The sequence below is a fragment of the Mastigoproctus giganteus genome, chromosome 7, assembly GCF_048544385.1.
Source record: "Mastigoproctus giganteus isolate SK-2022 chromosome 7, ASM4854438v1, whole genome shotgun sequence".
Lineage (NCBI taxonomy): Eukaryota > Metazoa > Arthropoda > Arachnida > Uropygi > Thelyphonidae > Mastigoproctus > Mastigoproctus giganteus.
This window is the reverse complement of record NC_143581.1, coordinates 84,579,695-84,601,311: the sequence shown is the minus strand read 5'-3', so window position 1 is coordinate 84,601,311 and position 21,617 is coordinate 84,579,695. Positions and strand designations below refer to the sequence as shown.

The 21,617-nt window shown below is 39.1% G+C and overlaps 1 protein-coding gene across 1 annotated transcript in view; it reads left to right on the top strand.

Moving 5' to 3' along the window:
• Positions 1 to 21,617, top strand: part of nonC (serine/threonine-protein kinase Smg1) — a 1,411,261-nt gene that overhangs the window by 92,648 nt on the left and 1,296,996 nt on the right. Inside the window, exon 6 of the mRNA XM_090378365.1 lies at positions 312 to 359. Within this exon, the coding sequence (XP_090234491.1) occupies positions 312 to 359 (48 nt within the window). The remainder of the gene's footprint in view (positions 1 to 311; positions 360 to 21,617) is intronic.

Genomic DNA, 21,617 nt, shown 5'->3' with positions numbered 1-21,617 from the left:
TTATCAAAAATAATTTTTCCTCTAAACATTTCAACCACTGAAATTTTTTTCATGACACAGCTTCACTTCAATTGCTAATTCAAATGTGTCTGAAACACCCCCATATATGAGAACTCATTTGTTGTTGCAAAGACTTACAACAATAAGAATTTTCAAAGATTTGGTGGGTGCTTTTGTTTTGCTTACTGTTTTACAAACATCCTATATTTTATTTCTGAAATTGAGTTATTAAATTTAAATGCTTAATTTTAGCTATTTCATAATTTTTAATATTGAGTACAGTTTTTTTTAAAAGCATATAAAATTTTCAGGGACTAAGATGTGATAAAACGACGACAAAACTGGCAGAACTAATGACGGTAAGCATTATTATTAACGGTTGAACCCAACTTTCCTCTCATTTCAGTATTTATTGTGAAATGATAAAAGATAAGTAATGTTGCCCATTAATCTATATAATATTGGTGTAATCCAGTTGTGAAGGTCAAAGTAAATGCAACAAGGCATCATATGTTTAAGAGTACAACTGGATTGTCATGTCTGCAATACTAGGGTACCTGCCCACCTACTGATGAAAGGCCAACAAGCCTTGAAACGGTGCCATCTGGGTGGTGGTGGTGCCCACTGAGAATAAGTAACAGTAGTTTTAGTGAAGCGTTACTTATTTGAGGTAGTGCCATACATGGCAACTTGTTGTGAAGGATGAGCACAATATGAGATATAGATAAAATGATGCCCTTTTACACTACAAATGTAGTTTTTTTGTTTAATAGTTTTCTATTGTGTATTACACCAATATTATATGTAGTCTTACACCAATTTTATATGGTGTATTACACCAATATTATATTATTTGTAGTCTTACACCAATTTTATATGGTGTATTACACCAATATTATATTATTTGTAGTCTTAAACATATGTTGCCTTGTTGCATTTACTTTGACTTAAACGTTACCTATTAATGCACGTAGAATAACAGTTTTCTGTTAAGCTTTTCAAGAGCTTATTTCTTTTCTCTAGTTTTTTGTAAAAATTATAAAATATTTTTCTCCGTGTTAATCAGATTATGGTCTGATTTGTAAAATGATTTTTGTGTGTCAAGAGTGTCAATTGCATTATATTATTTTGCTTAAACTGGTGTTGTTTGGCAAAGTATAATAACATGCACAATATTCTTTGAACTATGCTTTTGAATTTCTCCTTGATCTTTGCCAAAGAATTTCTGCCTATCCACGTAAAGAGGTAATTTATTCAAATGATCTACAGAATGCTATACAGCAGGCCCTCGTTATAAAGCGGTTTGCTTTATACTGATTCGCTATAACGGTGTTCTTATATTATAACCCGTATCTGACTATAAAAAAAAAAAAAAAAGGTAAAGTGCAGCCATTATCAACCCACTGCAGGATGCTCAACAATTCATGCTGAGAGAAATGGACCATAATCTGCCACTCTGGTCCAGTGCGGGTTGGCAGATCGACCGTATTCAGCAGTCAGGGGCTTGAACCCCGGTCTACTCAAAGAGCATGTGCTACTGCACTCCCGCTCCTGACCACTTGGCTACGGAGGCCTTAACACTGTCACAAATCACTATAACGTTCTTTTACAGATTGCATTTTTGGCATATGATTTCATTTGACGGAGCCGACAGTTTGAAAATGAATAGCAAAACAGCATTAAAACGTTTCCCACGCTGACTTGAGAAAAAATTTCCCACGCTCAGTGAAATTTTCTCGCACGCTAATTTAATTCCAGTACAGCAACTTGTTACGTATTCTGAGATACTTGATCATTTTAAAAAATGATCAAGTATATTGCTTGTAATATTTGTGTTATATGCATTTATCCGAAGTCTAGTCATCACTCAGTACAGTATTAGACATCGTGTGTAATGGACAGTTTACTCGAACGTTGTATCATAATTAATGCAAACAACACAGTTACATTTTCAAAGAATTAATAATGGTGAATAAGAATGAAAAAGCAACAATGTCTGGATGCAGTACAAAGACTATAAATGTAAGAAAAAGACTGAATTTGAAAATTAAATTAGACGTTTTGAAGCGAATTGATTCCAGTCAACGACAAGCGGATGTGTGCCATAATTTAGGACTGGCAAGGTTAACTGTAAAAACAATTATAAAAAATAAAGAATTAATTTTAGCAGCGGGAAATACAGCTTTTCCACTGCAAGCAACTAAGGCTAGGACAGCTATTAGGATTGAAATGGAGAGAGTTTAGCTAATTTTATTGAAGGTAATATCCAATGCAGAATTCAGTTAAGTTTAATATTATAAAAAGAGAGAGAGAGAGAGAGAGAGAGAGAGAGAGAGAGAGAGTGATTGATTGATTGATTGATTGATTAGCCTATTACGATCTGAAGAAAACTCACCTAAAAAAAAAAAAAAAATATGGAACCATTTAAAACTAGTAAGGGCTGGTTGAATAGATTTAAAATCCACGGAGAAGTCGCAAGTGCAGATTAAGGAGCCGAAACTTTCAAAAAAGAACTTGTTAAAATTATTGAAGAGGGGTATTGTGTGTTATACTTCTCAAGTTTTTAACATAGATGAAGCAGGACTCTTTGGAAACAAATGCCTAAAAGAAGATTCATATTGAAAGAAGAAAAAAATGTGATAGATTTCATAGCGGTGAAGGATCGGTTGACTTTATTTTTTGGTGGTAACGCTGCAGGTGGTAAACTAAAGGGGGATTTAAAATTAAAACCCCTTTTAGTTTACCAGGAAGAGGGCCATAGTACAACCCAAAATCGACACAGTTTTCATGATTAAATTCATAAATTAAATTAAATCAATTAAAATCAATTTAGATCAATTGAATTCATGATTTTAATTGGAATTTTAAGTTTAATTTTGATACTTAAGTAGTTACCACATTATTTTATACGTATGCAATGCAGAATATTTTATATGTACAAATATTTGAATATTAAATATTTTGACCGACATTTGTGCATCTTTTCACTACTGTTTATTATTGATTAGGAAATATCCTATTGCACTGACTGCAACTCACAAATACATGTTACCTTATCGGAATGCGGCACACGCTTAGTGCAGATTCACTTAGCGCTCTGTTTTTCCAGAACAAATTATCAGCGTTAAGCAGGGGGGTCACCTGTATTCAATCTTTGAATCATTTTTAATGATCCAGTCTTCCTGAGTTTCTTTTCATTTCTTTCCTTTTTCTTTCTATCTTGTTCTTGTGTCTCACCCACTGTTAAAATATATTCTTGTTAGTATCTGTGCAATAGTACAGTCAGTCCTCGTATAACACGTGTTTACACTACACGAATTCGATCATACACGATTTATAAATAGGGGAACGATATTGTATATAACATGAACCGAATTCGCTTATGCATGATTCGCCTTTGTGTTTACAAGAAATGGCAATGTTTGCAAGAACGTGGATTCACCCCAACTGAAAGCAACACAATAGGAATGAAGAGAAGATTCTGAAAATGTATTTATGTTTTTTATATCAGTGAAGGGGAAACACATTTCACCATAATAACGTAAAATTCCAGCTATCAGTATTATCGCAAATGCAATTAGATCGAGTTTACTACTAGTTTACAACAGATTCCACTAGCTGGAACGCAACTGGAAATTGTTTTTATTGTTTTATGGTAGTAACCCCCAGAAATGTGCTTTAGTAAAATGTGAGCTAGTGAGGTAGATTTGTCTTTGCCTTTACGGTGTTGTTTATTCAGTTGCTACACGTGCACAGCTTTGTTTATGTGTATCAAGCGTGCCTCCTCATTTTGTAATTGTGCTTTATTCCCTAAAAATGAGTAAAATACTTAAAAGGTGTGAAAAGTGAAAAGGAAGCGTCCTGGTGAAGACACTACAGATTCAGAGAGAAAAAGAAAAGCAATATCGATAAACAGAGGCGGACTGGGTCAAAAATGTTTACCTGGGAAAATTTGTAGTGGCCTCATACTAGCGTTTATGGCCAAAATCACACTGGCGTCCGGCCCACCCGGGGTTTTCCCGTAAGGCTTATGGCCAGTCCGCCTCTGTCGATAGAGAAAAAAAATATGAAATTGTGAAATGCTTTGAGCGAAATGAAAGACCATGTGATATTGCATGTGCTACAGTCCTAAATGAGGCAACGCCGAGAATTACAAAGAATGCAGAGAAAATAAAAACAACTTTCATACCAGGAACAACTCAAAGTGTAATTAAAATCCATTAGATTAAGAGACAAAGAATTGGAAGAGATAGAATGGCTGTCATCTGTTTGGATAGAAAATCAAACAAAAAACAAGTTTGCTTACTATAGAAGCAAAAGCATTAGCAATATTTTATTACATAATAGTCGTAATAAAATACTTACGTATTTTATAACTTACGTAATAAAATACTTACGTATTTTATTACGATAATTTATTGTGTTTGGTAATGTTTTGGTTACAAATGTGTGTTCAATCTTGGGTGGTCGGCACCTAACCCTGTTTTTCCCATAGGGCCTGTTGTTTATATTGCACGATTTTGCATTGCACGAGGGTTTCTAGGAACTCAACTATCATGCTATACGAGGACTGACTGTATTTCTGTGTGTTTTGTTTAAAAGTACTACCAGCGATTATGTGTTTCATTTTTCTTTTTCTTTGAGCTTGTATATTGAGTGCTCATGAAAAAAAAAGTAAGGTCTAGCAGTAGAGCAGTATCACTTTAAACAGTAGCTGCATCCTTACTTGCAGCTGCACAAAATTGACAAGAATTTTTTTTGTTTCTGAGTTTGAAGTTGTTTCACTTCTTCGAATAGTCCAGGTTTGGCCCAAGTGATTTATTTTATTATTTTTTTATTTTATTGTTTCTGGAGCTCATCCATCAATCAAAGCAGCTGATATTACTTTTTTTGAGCAATATCTAGCAAAACCTTGTGGGGCCATTTTTGTCTGTAATACAGCCTGTACACGTCTTGACATAGACTCCACAAGGTATTGCAGGATTTTGTGTGGTAGTGCTGCCTGTGCATCGTACAGTGTGTCCAGTAATGCCTCCACATTACCAGTGGATGGTTGTAACATAGTATCTAGTAGTCTCAAATATCCTTAATTGAGTTCAAATTAGGTGAATTTGGCACAATATTTACATCGAATTTGGCATATATTTGGACAATATTTACATCATGTGAGGACATAGTGTGTGCATAGTTTTGGGGGAAAGGCGCCTCCGGTGGTTTCCCACATCTGCGCCATATATACTCTGTGGAGACAAACAGTATCACTGTGAAAGCCAGAAAAAATTTTTTGTTTTGTAAATGAAGTATTGTGCTGGGTTCTGTTGGGTGTCCTGGCTTTTGGCCGCAGGGCCCCTGATGGGACCCCACGTTGCCCGCACACACTACTAGGAGGTAGCCAGGCTGCCCATAATTCTCTGGCTAGTCTCCTCCAGATCACCTGAGCTTCCTGGAAAGAGACCAAGTAAAAAAAAAAAAAAAAAAAGATATATATAAAATAATATAATAGGGTACAGGGAGTACAGGATGTACTGGAGGGGGTAAAGGAAGGAAGTATAGACAGAGCGACGGAGGATGTAAGGGAAGGCATCCTCCACAGGTTGGGTGGGAATTCTCTCACCTAAGCGGAAGTGGAAGAAGAGGCCCCTCGAGAGGGTGGGAAGGCAATCACGTATCAAGAGAGACACGGATGAAACAATTCAAGCGACCTGAGTGTCAAGTCCAGTAGCTAGAAGTGGTCACAATCTAGGTGAAGATGTTCAGTATATGAGAAAGAGTGTTCATCAATGTGCATCAGTTCCAGGACGTTGTACCAGTGATCTTCTTCTGGTGAAGAGATCATGGGCGAAGGCAGAAAAAGCGTGGTACTGGTCTTCCTCATTGATCAGAAAATGTTCATTTCCTCGAGGCAAGGCATGTATTTTTGATATGAGCAACGTTCGCAGGTCCTCGTAGAGCGGGCAAACATAGAATAGGTGATCCCAGTCTTCGTTTTCACCACAAAGACAGCGAGGATCATCCACGATGTTCATAGAGGCAAGTTTGTGATTTATAGATCCATGGCCTGTAATCAGGAAAGTGGTATATAACCCTGGGCTGTACCATGCTGGAGCTTTAGGGTAGATCTGGGCTATTTCAGGTAAGAATTTTTTAGTGATGGAACCTTTGGGGGTAGTATTCCATCTGTTTTGCCAGGCGTTAAGAAGGTAGACTGCAAGGCGCTTTTTTTCTTCTTTGATGGTGTTTGCTGGGTTTGTAGTGAAATCCAGGATGGTGGTAGGGAGTCCCTTTGCGAGCCGGTAGTGCACACCTTTGCGAATTATCTGCAGGTCCAGAGGGAGAACTCCTGCCAAGACTTGGAGTGCTGGGTTGCTTACTGTGCAGCAGGCACCGGTGATAGTGAGAAGGATATTACGCTGGATGGAGGTGAGCTTCCTTTGGTTACGAACAGTGAGTGCATGATGAAACCAGACACCTGCACAGTAGGTTATAGTGGGAATGAATACAGCTTTGTATAGCATGTGCAGCGAGCGGCGATTTAGGCCCCAGTCAGACCTGCTGATCCTCACTACCATTGCCGTGTAGTTCCTGACTTTGCGATGAAGGTAGTCTATATGAGGGTAAAATGTGAGCTTGGGGTCGAGAATTACCCCAAGGTACTTCATCTCAGTTGTCAGTTTGATAGTTCTACCAGCAATTTTAATCTGTGGCGGCCTGCTTATTTGAAGGGTTCCTCTGAGTAGAATTGAAGTAGTTTTCTCAGTGGATATATGGAGTTTATGGAGGCTGGCCCATTCTTCTAGCTTTGTAAGGGCTCCGTTGGCTGTTGTTTCCAGGGAAGCTCTGGAGTTTCCAGTGACTGTCAGTATCAAGTCGTCTGCGAAGGCTTGGGTGGAAACATCCCCCAGGTCTAGGTTCAGGAACTCGTCCATGACCACATTCCATAGGAAAGGACTAAGGACAGAGCCCTGGGGGCATCCTCTGTAGACATTTCTGGAGACTTGTCGATAGGCATTTCTAACTGTAACACTTCTGTTGTGAAGATAGTCCTGTATGCAGCTGTAAAGATTTGTTGGAACGCTAGCTTCTCTGAGTCTCTCAAAGGCCCCGGCGAAGTCCACTGATATTACTAAGAAGTATTTGGTGGCTGAATTTTTGACTGAATCCGTGAGCTGTCGAAGAGCATCTTCTGCTGAACGGCCTGCCTGAAAACCAAACTGGTTTGGGGACTGGAGATTTGCATTTTTATAGTGTTTTTCCAATCTGGATAAGAGAAGACGTTCAAATATTTTGCTTAAAACGGGAAGGAGTGCTATGGGTCTGTATGACCTTGGCTGCTCTGGTGGTTTACTTGGGTTCTTCAAAATGAGGCGTAGATTGGCCTCTTTCCAGTCATCTGGGAAGAGTCCAACTTCCAGACAATGGTTGTACAGGCTGAGAAGGAGATTTGATTGCATCTCTGCAAGCTTCTTAATTACTTCTGCTTCAATGAAGTCTAACCCTGGGCTTTTTTTGTTTTTTGTTTTGCCAATGGAAAGTTTTAATTCATCTAAGTTGAAAGGCGGTTCTATAGAAGTGGTGCTGTAGGATGCGTTTTCAGTACAGATTTCTTGTTGCTGGCTGGATTGAGGATCTGTGTTTAGCGGGAACAGGGTGTCCAAGATGTTGTTTACTGACTCTTCCCATGTGAGGGTTGTGGTGCCCTGCGGGGGTGACTGTAGAGGAGACCTCACCCCTGGGGAGCTTTTTCGTAACAATGCGATACACAACTCCCCAGGGGGTGCTGTTTCCAGTCGTGGAGACCAGGTGCTCCCAAGACTGTTTCTTCTTGGCTCTAATTAAACTAGTGTAATCATTTCTTAGTCTACGATAGTTATTGCGTAGGGCATCAACTTCATGAGGGGGCCAGGTACGGCGAGCACGTTGAAATGATTTCCGTGCTGTATGAACCTGATGGCGGAGATGATCCAGTTGGTTGCACCACCATGGGACAGCACTTGGGAAAGCGTGTTTCTTCTTGATTGTTTTGTCACAGACATTGGTTATGATTGATGTTATTTTCCTCTGATGCTGGTTGTGGTTGAGGTCGGTGAGATTGGTGTTTCCAGGAATTTGAAGGGAAGCTTGGACCGTTAAATTAAAGAGGTTCCAGTCGAGGACAGAGAATTCATTTTCATGTTATGTTCCTGAAACCAGTTAGAAATCTGCCTGGCCTTGTGGCATTGTGTGCTGTCTTGTTGATAAATGCCAGAGTCTATCTTGTTGATAGACTTGGTTGGCAGTGATAGAAAGGTAGGTATTCCTATTGATCTGTTGAATAGGTAGGTATTCCTATTGATCTGATTAATGGTGATCAGTGGACCTAGGGCATTCTACAAAACAGCCCCCAAACCATAATACCACTGTGCCTTTTGTTGCTTTTCCAAATGTGAATATGCTTATCAGCATGATAGAGTTGGAAACAGGATTCACCAGCCCAGGTGAACAGATTTCCATATATCAGTGGGCCAGTGTTGTTGCCAATGTGCCCATGCAAGGTGTGCAGTTTCTTGTGTCTCTTAGTGAGCACGGGTACCTGTGACAGCCATTAACTGCCTATACAAGCTAATTTCCTGTGCATAGATCATGTGAATATTGGTCTTACTGTTCCTGTGTTGTTAGATGGGCCAGGGTGCTGTGTTGCTGCTTTGTTGCGAGATGAGACAAACACTGCTCATCACAGGCATTGACCACATGTGGCTGTGACCATTGACCATCAGATGTTCAACAACCATAGACTTGTTGAACATCTGATGAGCCAGTTACAGTAGACTTGTGACAATATAAATTTTTTTTTTTTTATGAGAACCCCAAACACGAGAGGTATTAGAACCTATAGTACTTAGTACCGTGCTTGGGTTTGAGGTTAAGAAGACGAAAGAAGATATTTGTTGACATTGGACTTGAACTTCTGTAGATTGTAATTTTCAGGAAATACGTGTGAAGGAAGGTTGTTCCAGAAAACGGCAGTTGAATGAATAAATGAGGAAGATGAAAAGTTGGTTCTGTGGATTTGAAGTTGGACAGTAAATGGATGTTGGCTGGTGGCGGCACGTGTTCGGACTGTTTTGAAAGAGAGAGCAGGAATTATAGAAGCCAATTCAGAAGAACAGTGCCCATGGAAGTATCTGTAGAAGAGGCATGCAGCAGAAACAGTGCGTCTATGAGAAAGCGAGTGGAGAGACTCTGTTAGAGATGAATCATTAATTAACCTAACTGCCCTCTTCTGAATGGAATCAAGAAGCCGGAGAGAGGTTTTGGGGGCACCACCCCAGATATGGGAACAATATTCCTTGGCAGGGCGAATTTGCGATTTATACAGAGTGAGAAGCTGTTTGGAAGAAAAGTAACACCGAGAGCGAAAGAGAAAACCAAGTTTTTTAGATGCAGAGGAAGCAATATTTGTAATGTGCTTGTGCCAAGAGAGATTAGAAGTCAGGGTAATCCCCAAAAGAGATATATCATTTTGCCTAGAAATCGGAGTGTCACTAAAGATAAGCATAGAAGTAGAAGAATCCTTTTTGCGAGATATAAGACAAGACTGAGTTTTAGAAGGATTGAAATCAACTAAGTTGTCTTTGCCCCACTGGTGAATTACCTGAAGATCGGCATTTAAGGAATTGGTAGCAGATTTTCGAGAAGTTGAAGCTGATTGAGCAGGACAAGGTTTCTCAAAATGGAAAGTGGAATGCAATGTGCTATCATCGGCAAAACTATGGATAGGATTTCCAGTCAATGGAAGAAGGTCATTGATATACAAGAGGAAAAGAGTGGGGGAAAGAACTGAACCTTGGGGGACACCGGCATTAGTGGAGAAGTTAGAAGACAGAGAGCCATCTACCATCACCCTCAGTGAGCGATCAGAGAAAAAACTGGATAACCAATTACTAAAAACAGTTGGAAAACCATAAGATGGAAGCTTGTTTAGAAGACCTTTATGCCAAACATGAGCAAAAGCCTTTGAAATGTCAAGAGCAACTACTTGTGTTTCACCTAACCTTTCCATTGAATTAGTCCATAAATGGGTAACATAAGCCAGAATATCTCCAGTGGATCGACACTGACGGAATCCATACTGGTGATCGTTGATCAGACGGAAGGTTTCTAGGTAGTTTAAGAGTTGGCGGTTAATTGATTTCTCCATTACTTTAGAAAGAGTAGAAGTAATTGCAATGGGACGATAATTGGATGGGAGGGATTTGTCACCCTTTTTAGGAACTGGCTGGATATGAGCAAATTTCCAAGCAGAAGGAAAAACACCTTTGGAATAAGAAAGTGAAAAAAGGCGGCAAATAATAGGAGTAAGTTCAGGAGCACAGGTTTTGAGAACAAGTGGAGAAATACCATCAGGACCTGGAGCTTTCTTAGCATCAAGATTCATCAAAATCCTTCTGATATCCTTTTGACGGAAGACCACAGGAGGCATTGAATGGAGCGTGTTGGGAATGGTGGGAGGTGTTTTACCAAGATCATTAATACATGAGCTGGAAGAAAAATGGGATGCTAGCAGGTCAGCTTTATCCTTGGCTGAAGTGGCAACAGAACCATCTGGTTTGGACAGAGGTGGGAGCAAAGATGGGCAAAAGTTGCGGCCAATAGCTTTGGCAAGAGACCAGAATGCTCGGCTACCATTAGGGTAAGAAGCAAGTTTTCTACTCTTAGCCTGTTCAAACTCTAGTTTGGACTGGTTAATAACTGCTTTACAACTGTTGCGAGCTTTGGTGTAGGCAGAAAATGAAACTGCAGAATTAGAAACAAGCCAATTACGATATGCAACATTCTTCTCTTGGACAGTCTTAGCACATTTATTGGAAAACCAAGGTTTGGAGTGTGGGATAAAGGATTCCATTCCTGCAAGAATAATTTCACTGACACGATCTGAGCAAACGTTGACATCAGAAGTTTTGAAACAGTAATTCGACCAAGGAAAAGAAGAAAAGAAGTCTCGCAAATCATCCCATTTTGCATTCTTGTAATGCCAAACAACACGTGGTTGGGAATAGCCATGAGATAAAGGTTCCATTGGAGAAGAGACAATCACCAAGTTGTGATCTGAAGTGCCTAAAGGACCTCTCACTTCGACCGTGTACTTAGAAGGGTTGTTTGTGAGAAAAAGATCAAGCGTATTGGCTGTATGATTAGGATTGTCCTGCATTCTTGTAGGTAAATGAACAATCTGTGCTAGGTCATTAGTAATTGCAAAAGCCTCAGCATCTCGACCTGCTGGGTTGGTGTGACTAGAAAACGGAAGCCAGCTGGAGTTGTAAACATTAATATCACCAAGGAAAATTACTTCACTGTTAGGAAAGTTGGACTGGAGAAAGTCAAGTTGCAAAGAGAGGAAGTCAAAGAGCTCCAAGTGATTAGTGGAGTTGGGAGAACGGTAGAGACAACAGATGAATTTGACACAATGAGGTAGAGAGATTTTAAGCCAGAGAAGATCAAAGAGAGGAGATTCCAAATTGCCAAGTCTCTGACAGGGAATATCAGAACGGACATATGCACAAGTACCACCTTTGAGGCGAAAGGAATCATACAGCGAATAATTTGGGCATCTGAGATGAGCAGTAGATGAATCAACCGATATCTGAGATTCTGTCAGAAAAAGTACATGGGGTTTGGCAGACTGCAAGTGGAAATGGACATCGTTGAGATTAGAATGGAGACCACGTATATTTGTGAAATGAATTAGGAAGTCCTTGGGAGGTTTAGATCTTTTCGCAGATAAGCTTGCTCTATTAGTTTGACAATTCATGGTGTATTCAATAGTAAGAAAAAGTAGGTGGGACATGCTGTATGAAGTAATGAAATTTTTGGATATGGCGTACATGTGGTAAGAATATACCCAGATCCTTGACATAACGTGGCCTCGACATGCTCCCCGCATACACACTACTCGGACTCCCTCCAGTCACTATCTGGCAGAGTAGAGGCAGCAAGATTATACACTACCTGATCCGGAAGCTTCCTAGAGAGTTACCAATAGGTTCAGTCTGGTGTACTAACTAGCGGCCGGCCTGCGAACACCGTTTTAGAGCTGTAACCTCGAAATGTAATGAATATTGGATCTCGCCACGACGTTCATCATAACCTCAAAAGTCATCAATCATACTGCATGATGGAAGAGATAGGGAAAGGTTGACCGGAACTTAGCTCTAGAGACTAAACATGGGTTCCACCATTTCAAGCCTCCAATAAGCAGAGTGGTGGTATTTCACCGGTTGATGACAGTCATCTACCACCTAGTACTGCCTGGTAACATAGAGGGGCGGCGTTCCTCCATGTGGTGTGGGCGCCACACCTCGACCCCTGCTTATGTTGGTTCACACCTGGGTGGTCACCCACCATGTACTTGCGCATGGAGGTTATACCCAGGATTACTAACAGTCCCACCATCGTGAAGGTGCAAGCAGAGGATTTGGCTGTCACAGACCGTCTGGACTTCGCCGAAATTGGGTCCACTTGACTTGAGTGTCAGCCGAATATCAGTTCCATCAGCGTTTTCGACTCCCAGATAGCAAGTACAGCTTGTCTGGCATATCTGAGAGATTGTCTGTGACAACCTCAAGGACCAAATGGGAGCACTTAACCAGGTGGACTGTTGTCAAGATATTGGCACCTGCATGTCGTGCCTCCACAATCATTCCAAAACATTTGAAGTTGGAAAACTCTCAATGCCAATCCATTTTTCTTTGCAGACACTCAAAAACTGATTACCATTTCAGTGAACTACAACCTTACATTAGTTATTTCTGACTTCGAGCCTTCACCAGCATTACAGACCAGTCCATTACCATACAAGGAAATGGGCATTTAACAAATAGATATTTATTTACAGTATACCCAGTATAAAATAATATAAGTACAATTTCAGTAGCTTTCGGAACTCGTGTCCCTTTATCAACTGACAAATTTGAATACATTACAAGCAAAGTGTGGCACGTTACTCATTCGTCATTGTTGTAGCACGGACGTGTGCTGCCTTGCGCCAGTGATCATCCATCAATAAAACGGTTTTCTCCAGGATTGGATGTATACGCATGCCTTTCTGGCGATTTAATGCCTTAGGGTTGTTCATTATGTTTAGTGACTCTAGCCATAGGCGGTGGCGAAAGTGTCGCGCGTGGTCCACTATCTCAAAGTCGTGCTTGGGGTCAAGATCGTGGTTGGTAGCCCAAAAATGTTCTGCAAGCGCGGACTGGTCAGTTTCGGCAAGCCGGATTGCTCTGTCGTGTTCCGTGAGGCGATCCTGGAGACATCTCGATGTCTCACCTACGTAGCAGCGGTCTTCACACTGGAGACAAGTGAACGTAGGTTCCTACCTGGTAATTGTACACATTTGATGTTGTAACTTCTCAGGATCTTCGAGATACGTCCTGACACTCCTGGATAGTACGGAATGTAGGCGGATGATATGCCGACTTGCTTCGGAGGTCTTGGGTTGGAAGTAAGTTCTTGTGCCTGTAACAAGCATCTGTTTAGTACATGGGATGGATAACCGCATCTGGTTAGGTCCGCCTTCACACGGGAGATCTCGTTACGTCTAATTGTGTCGGTGCTGGAATGGCTCCAGGCCCTGGAGAACAGGGTGCGGGCAGTGCTATTGAGATGGCTTGGAGCGTGGCCGGACCCGTAGTTGGTGAATTGACCGCACCACATGGGTTTGCGGTATACTGAGGTCCAGCACCGACACAATTAGACGTAACGAGATCTCCCGTGTGAAGGCGGACCTAACCAGATGCGGTTATCCATCCCATGTACTAAACAGATGCTTGTTACAGGCACAAGAACTTACTTCCAACCCAAGACCTCCGAAGCAAGTCGGCATATCATCCGCCTACATTCCGTACTATCCAGGAGTGTCAGGACGTATCTCGAAGATCCTGAGAAGTTACAACATCAAATGTGTACAATTACCAGGTAGGAACCTACATTCACTTGTCTCCAGTGTGAAGACCCCCTGTCACACCTGTCTTACGCAGCAATGTAGTGTACCGTATCACCTGTAGGGCCTGTAACAGTTGCTACGTAGGTGAGACATCGAGACGTCTCCAGGATCGCCTCACGGAACACGACAGAGCAATCCGGCTTGCCGAAACTGACCAGTCCGCGCTTGCAGAACATTTTTGGGCTACCAACCACGATCTTGACCCCAAGCGCGACTTTGAGATAGTGGACCACGCGCGACACTTTCGCCACCGCCTATGGCTAGAGTCACTAAACATAATGAACAACCCTAAGCATTAAATTGCCAGAAAGGCATGCGTATACATCCAATCCTGGAGACAACCGTTTTATTGATGGATGATCACTGGCGCAAGGCAGCACACGTCCGTGCTACAACAATGACGAATGAGTAACGTGCCACACTTTGCTTGTAATGTATTCAAATTTGTCAGTTGATAAAGGGACACGAGTTCCGAAAGCTACTGAAATTGTACTTATATTATTTTATACTGGGTATACTGTAAATAAATATCTATTTGTTAAACTATGGACCCCAGTACTCCAGGCCCATTTGTCACTAAATGGGCATTGCTAACATAAAGCCAACTTATTGTATAGTGACTGATAAAACACAAAAGGACAATATTTACATCATTATGTAATTGTCAAAAATGACAGTGACAATGGCCTAGAGTATTGCTATTAGATAAGGTCGCTGGGGGGTGTTATAATTAGACAAGGCCAGGAGTATTACAATTATATAAGTACAGTAGACCGCCATTTTACAATTGGTTTACTTTATGATCAAATCACTTTACAATGGACTCTCCGTTCCCTATATGATATGTGGTAAGTGGCAGTTATTGTGATCCCTTTTGCAAATTGAATTTTAATTCTATTAAATGGTGATTCTGATAAGTGAAAATAAGAGGAATATTATCCACAGGCTATAAAAGTAAAAATATAAAAAACACAAATTTGCTCTTTATTACCTTGCTAATTAAAAAATTAAATAGACATTGAAAATTGGAAGAATATTTTCCACAGCAAAATTAAAAATAGATTTACGCTTACATACATAGCTTAATTACTATTGTAATATGTACATGCTAACTAATTTCTGTTCACTGACATTTTTGTTTGTTGTAAAATTTAAAACAGTAAAAAAGATAAGCATCAATAATGAAGAACACGGCATGCATAAAATTGCAAATAACACAATACATGCAGGTGAGATACGGAATAACAAATTTACGGAAATTAAAAAAATAGGAATGAAGAGAATATTCTGAAAAAATATTTACGTCAAACTATTAATGTCAAAATTTATTGACATTAAAATCCACAGAATTCCAGTTATCAGTACTATCGCAAATGCAATAAGATTGAGTTTATTACCCATTTATAATAGATTGCACTAATAGAAAAGCCCAATAAACCGGATACTGCAAATTGTTTTATGGTCGTGATCTCCCGAAATATCACAAAGGCATTCAAAATTGATTCTTATAACTGAATATATGATAACAATGAAAGTGCAGTGCATTTTAATGATTTGAATTGGTTTCTGAAATTTGATTCTATTAAGTGGCTGATTCTGCTAACCATTGACCATGTTAAGAGGTGCCTACTTATTTCACTTTACAATGGACTTCGCTTATGATTGCCTCTGACTGGACCATGTGGTCCTTCCTCTCAGCCAATAGCAGCAATTGTAAATGTGTTGGCTGCTTGTTTTGTTTTTGCATCCTTTATCCTTTAGTTGAATGATTTTTTGTGTTGTGCTTTAATCAATATATTAGTTTTAATCAGTTTTTTTCAGTTGATGTCTCACATTTTTTTTATCAGGTAATATGGCACAGTTTATATCACAAATATTAGCAAGATTTATTTCAGTTGTATCCATGTGGTCCACTCAGAGATGCAACTGTGTTGCTCTTTAGTGGTCATCCTCTGCAGGTCAGTTATAAGTTGCAGGAATGGCTCTATTTTTGAAAGTGCTTGGAGAGGTAAGAAATGATCAGACAGTTGTTAAAGCTTCAGAATAAGTGTAGGGTCGGACCTTAAGGATTTTTTAATTTATTAAACTTGGTGGTCCCATCCAGCTTTTCTGGAAACCCTGCCACCTATATAAAATACTGTACAAATAATTTATGTAATACATATAATATAATACAGTAAGTACTGCCGCTAGTTGGTTAAAATCCCTCTCATATGGAGCCGGACCAGGCTCCATATGAGATATGTACTATCTGCATACAGGGATCTACTATCTGCGTGATAACACCCAAAAAGAAATAGAGAAGTGTTCATATTTTGATATTTACATTCCTGATAAGTCATTGCAACCCAAGGGGATGTATTGAGATCAGTAGTTGGTATTATGCATAGATCATATGTAATGACATGAAGAAAAGAATGAGTGAACCAGTCCACATCACTATAGGGTGCTCACTATGATGGTTGCAGCAAGATGACATAAAGAAAATATTATATGAGAATCGTTGCATCACTAGGAGATGCAAGAAAATCGCCAGTTGCAGTTAAAGAATTGCGTCACAATGAGATACAAAAGAGAATAGTACTCTTCACCTTAAGGATATTATTTATTTAGTTATTTATTGGTGTGTGTGTGTGTGGCCCCAGCCAAACTTTAAGGATATTATTTATTTAGTTATTTATTGGTGTGTGTGACCCAAGCAAACAATGGCAACCCAGTGACTCCACTTTTAATGTGTGGTTTCCATACAGATAAAGGCTAATCAGTGTAGTGGTGTATTTGTATCATAGTGTAGTGTTGGGTTATGTTGTTCGTGTTGAGCGACTGGCCTCTTAGATTGGCCTGCCACAGCACACTATGACAAGCTAGTTTCCATCCTTGGCATGTGGAGCTGAGCCAGAGAACCACCATCTAGCACTGAAACCATTGTACATATCAATCCAGCATACTGATCAAAGAACACTGTAATAGCGTGATGTGTGCAGAGTTAAAGAAGAGAAGAGAAAGATCAGTACAAAGAAAGACAGGAAAGAAAATAGAGAGAAGATGAGAGGAGGAAAGTGAAACAGAAAACGATATTACTCTCCACACTGTCATGCTTAACTAAGTCCAGGCTTCAAGAAGATCCACACTTCCCATATTGCCCATGACAGATCATAAAGCCTTCTGAAATGAGGGACAAAGATGACTTCGTACAGAATGATTTCCACTTTAATTCTCAGCTAAACAGTTTGCACAAGTTGGTCAAGTGTGCTTATATAAACAATCAGTGTAAGAATGGTCATTAAGCACACAGCGTGAACAAGTTTCCTTTTGTGAATAACAATCTCCCACATTGTGTCCATACTTTAAGCACCGATAACACATCGTTGTCAGATAATGCCTCTTAAAATAATGTGGACTGTACCCAATAAAAATCCTATTAGAACACTCACGATATTAAATCAGTAATTGCACAGTTATTGCATTTACTCCAACATTCTGGAACCCAGTGGACCTATGCATGCACACTAACATTCTTTTGTTTATGGGAAGGGTTTATTTCCCCCATAGAAAAATCTCTTGATGCACCACCAACAAGCTTAGAAATCACATCCATGCCTCATTTCATCATCTTCCTCAATATGACTCTTAATTGTAGTCCCTGAATTCCTTTCTGAACAATTGCTGTTAATCTTACCTGTATTTTTCAAGTCTGTATAAGTCTTAGGATCACTCATTTTCCCTGGATTGTTTTCAATCGCTTTCTCCCTTACATCATGTGCCTCTTTAACTTAGAAGTATATGTATCTTCACCTGGATTTTTGCCCCCCACACTTAACATATTACACAGTTATTTGTTTTATTATGTATAAACCCAAAATGTACCCAAGGTTATGTTATCTGATATTATTATTATTATTATTATTAGCCATATGTGCAAGGAAACCTGAGGCTTATGCTGCACTAGGCAAAAAAAAAAAAAAACTCTGAATTACCCTGAGAGAGAGAGAGAGAGAGAGAGAGAGAGAGAGAGAGAGAGAGAGAGAGAGAGAGAGAGAGAGAGAGAGAGAGAGAGAGAGAGAATGACCAAGAAAGAGAAGAATGATGATATCCAGCTCAGGACCCTGGGTGTGCCAAGCCCACACTCACCAGATGTGAGCCCCTGGGGGTCACATCTGGTGAGTGTCTAGTAATATACCTAACAGTGTCACATCTGGTAATATACCTAACAGTTCCGGTTCCCATTTTTAATACCCAGCTCCAATGTTATGTTATCTGCTAGATGAGTGTACTGATGAACTGTTATGTCTCAAAATAACTACACAGTTTTCACAGTTATTATATTAATCATACACCAGAGGTCACCTATTCTTTGTTTAGTCCTGACCAATAAATCTAGGAACAATCTGGTATAGTTACATTTGTAATGACCCCATACTAAAGTACACTATACATATAATGAATTCCAGGTGGCTGCCATATTGTCCTATGGCAATCTTTAAGACTCCACCTAAGAAAAACTACTATACCAAGGCTCACTATCCTATGGCCAGCTTTAAGACTCTATCTAAGAAAAAATACTATACTAGGTCTTACTCAGTCAGTGTGCACCAATAGAACTCCACCTCCTCTATCTATATTCTTGGCATCCTAAAGCCCACAAATGTTAAGATATTAATCTCTTTACACTTTAAATCCAAACTACCCTTCGACTTCTTTCAGACTAGTTCTAAATATGAGTAACTGAATGCAGTTTACGAATAAAATATTTTAATAATATTTTACCTATATCTACTCCCTAGCTAACCCAGGTGGCACTGCTTTACACATTTTTAACTGTGATGGAGAAGCCAAAATGGAAATTTTTAAAGAATCACCTTGACCTTGAAAATGTTCAAATTTTTATTCCCACACTTGTGTTTATAAAGTATGTGTCTGATGAATGGCAGCACCTGGAACATTAGTTCTACTCCACTTTGTTTCACTGTAGTGATACAGGATACGTCTGTAGGTAGAAAAACAGAACTAAACATGAAAGAAATCATTTCAGGTTAAATTAGGGATTCAAATTGGAGGAAATTTTGTTTAGAGTTAGATTTTCTTTAAAAATGGAGGAACCGTTTAGAGATAGATAAAATAGTTAACCCCTCAACTGTTTGCAAGAAAAGGAATTATACAGTAAATTATATAATCTTAAGCAAATAGTTATACAAACTGTTTGCATTGAAAGAAATTATACAGAAAATTTAAAAAATTATGCAGATTCAAAATATACAAAATTATAGAGATAGAAATATACAAAAATGTACAGAATTATACAAATATACAAATAATTATCCAAAGAAATTATTACATATTCAGTAAAAAAAAAGGGGGGGTGGAGAATTAACCATTAAAGTTAATGGTTAATTAACTTGGACTGAACTGTAATCATTTTAGTGCATCTAAACCAGGCTGCAGCAGCATAAGTGGTAATTGGTAAAACAAGAGCTTTGTATATCGTATACAAAATCTTATGGTTCAGATCTCATTCCTGATGCAAAATGCAAACAATTTGAAAGACATATTTTTTCACTTTGTCAGACAGATGATTCAGATGGGGAAGAAAGGGAAGGCAATTATATGGCAATCCAAGGAATTTTGTGGTAGTTACAAAAGGGAGAGATTTACCATTAATTTTTGAGATGAGGATGAGTTGGTGAAAGGGTGCCTTTGAAGACCATCATACAAGTTTTGCTGTGAGAAATAGTTTAAGTGTTGACCAATCAAAAAGTTGTTGAAGAACAGAATTCACATTTTCTTCAAACAAATGGCAAGAATTTCCATAAAAAAGAACTAAATCATCCATGTATGTAACTGATGAATAATTTGGTAAAACCTTTAGCAACCATTGTTTGAGAACAAGATTCCAAAACAAGGGTCCAAGAATAGACCCTTGCGGACATCCACATGAGACTTTCTGAGAAGGTCCGTGAAAATCTGATGTAACTTTAACAGATCTACCTGAAAAATAATTCCTAATAACATTATATAGGTTAGCAGTGCAGTTCAGAATTCTAAGATGTTTGAGGGTGCTTCCTGGCCAAAGAGAGTCAAAGGCGCCCTTGAAGTCCATAAAAATTGCCAGGACATATTTAGAAGACGATTCATTAATGATTCAGAAGAGTAACAAGGGCATCTTCAGCACCAACTCCAGAACAAAAACCATATTGATTACTTGAATAGATTTTTGTGTCCTGAATAAACAAAGTCAGGATTCTATATGAGATCAAATGTTCTAGGAACTTACCAGAATTAGATAACAAAGCAATAGGTTTGTAAGACCGGGGAAGATTGGGAGACTTGCCAGGTTTCAACAGAATTCTTAAGGTGGCAGATTTCCAGGAATTTGGGAAAACAAACCATTGTAGATATTTACTATATAAATTTAGAAGACCATTTGGATAGCAGGAATGAAGTTTTATCCAAAACTCCCCTTCAATAAGATCTTCGCCAGGACACCAATTATGTTTAATCCTGGTGATGGCAGAAGATAATTCAACAGGGATAAGAGGAGCAGCAACCGAGGAAGTAAAGTAAAGTAATTAAGATTAAGTGATCGAATATCTTTATGATGGCAAATCTAAAAGGGGATCATCAGGTAAGAAGAGAGCATCCAGAATTGAATTTACAGTATCTGTTCAAGAAAGAGATTTAGTGTTATTACTTATAACAGTGTTATAGATAATAGATGCATGTAGCTTGTTTCTAGCAATTTTGTAAACTATGTTCCAGAGAGTTTGATTATCGACAAGATGAACAAATTTCTTCCAGGCATCAAATTTGGAAATCTGGAAATGCCTAACCAGCTAGCCAGATAAATTCTGATACTGATGATGCCAGATGCAGCATAAGTATCAGACTGCCAGATGCCGCATCGGTGATGCTTATGAGTGACCCATTTGAGAGTCCAGTATTTGCATGTATACACCAGTTTCTGAATTGGGCAGAAGCACTTGCACAGAATTCAGAAGCATGCAAAATTATACAGTTTGCAGATATTGGGTAGCAGTCTCAGGTTACTTTGACATGGAGACAGTGTTTTACTTTTTGACATAGTGTTGAATTGCTTATGGAGATATTCATCGTGGGTATCAAATCTTAGCTTTGGATTAAATACATGCCGAAGTCCTTATGGCTGGTGGTAACTGGGATGGGAGTGCCAAAAATGAGGGTTGAATTGTTGATGTTTACTGCTTGAGTGAGCATATTATTACTATAGATATATTTGGGTAAAGATTTAACCTGAAGTGCTGTGTATGAAAAGTGCAACCGAGATGTTGCTGATTGAAGTTATTGCTATTGATATACTGCAGGCAGGATTAAAGTTAGTAAATTTATCATCAGCATATGTTATTGCATCTTCCTCAGAGGGGTGTAGTTCTACTAGTTAGCCAGCTGACATTATCAATGGTAGTGATATCTGATTTGAAGGGATGTAAATTGCTGTTACATCAGATCAGTATGCATTTAGTTTCAATGTCACGAGCACTGCTTCATAGAGTAGTGAGTTAATAGATGTGGAATGAAAAAATTTAAGATTGGTATCTTTTATGAGAATGGCTATGAGTAACATCAAGATCTCTAGAATGAGATCTTGATGTGTAGAATGGTA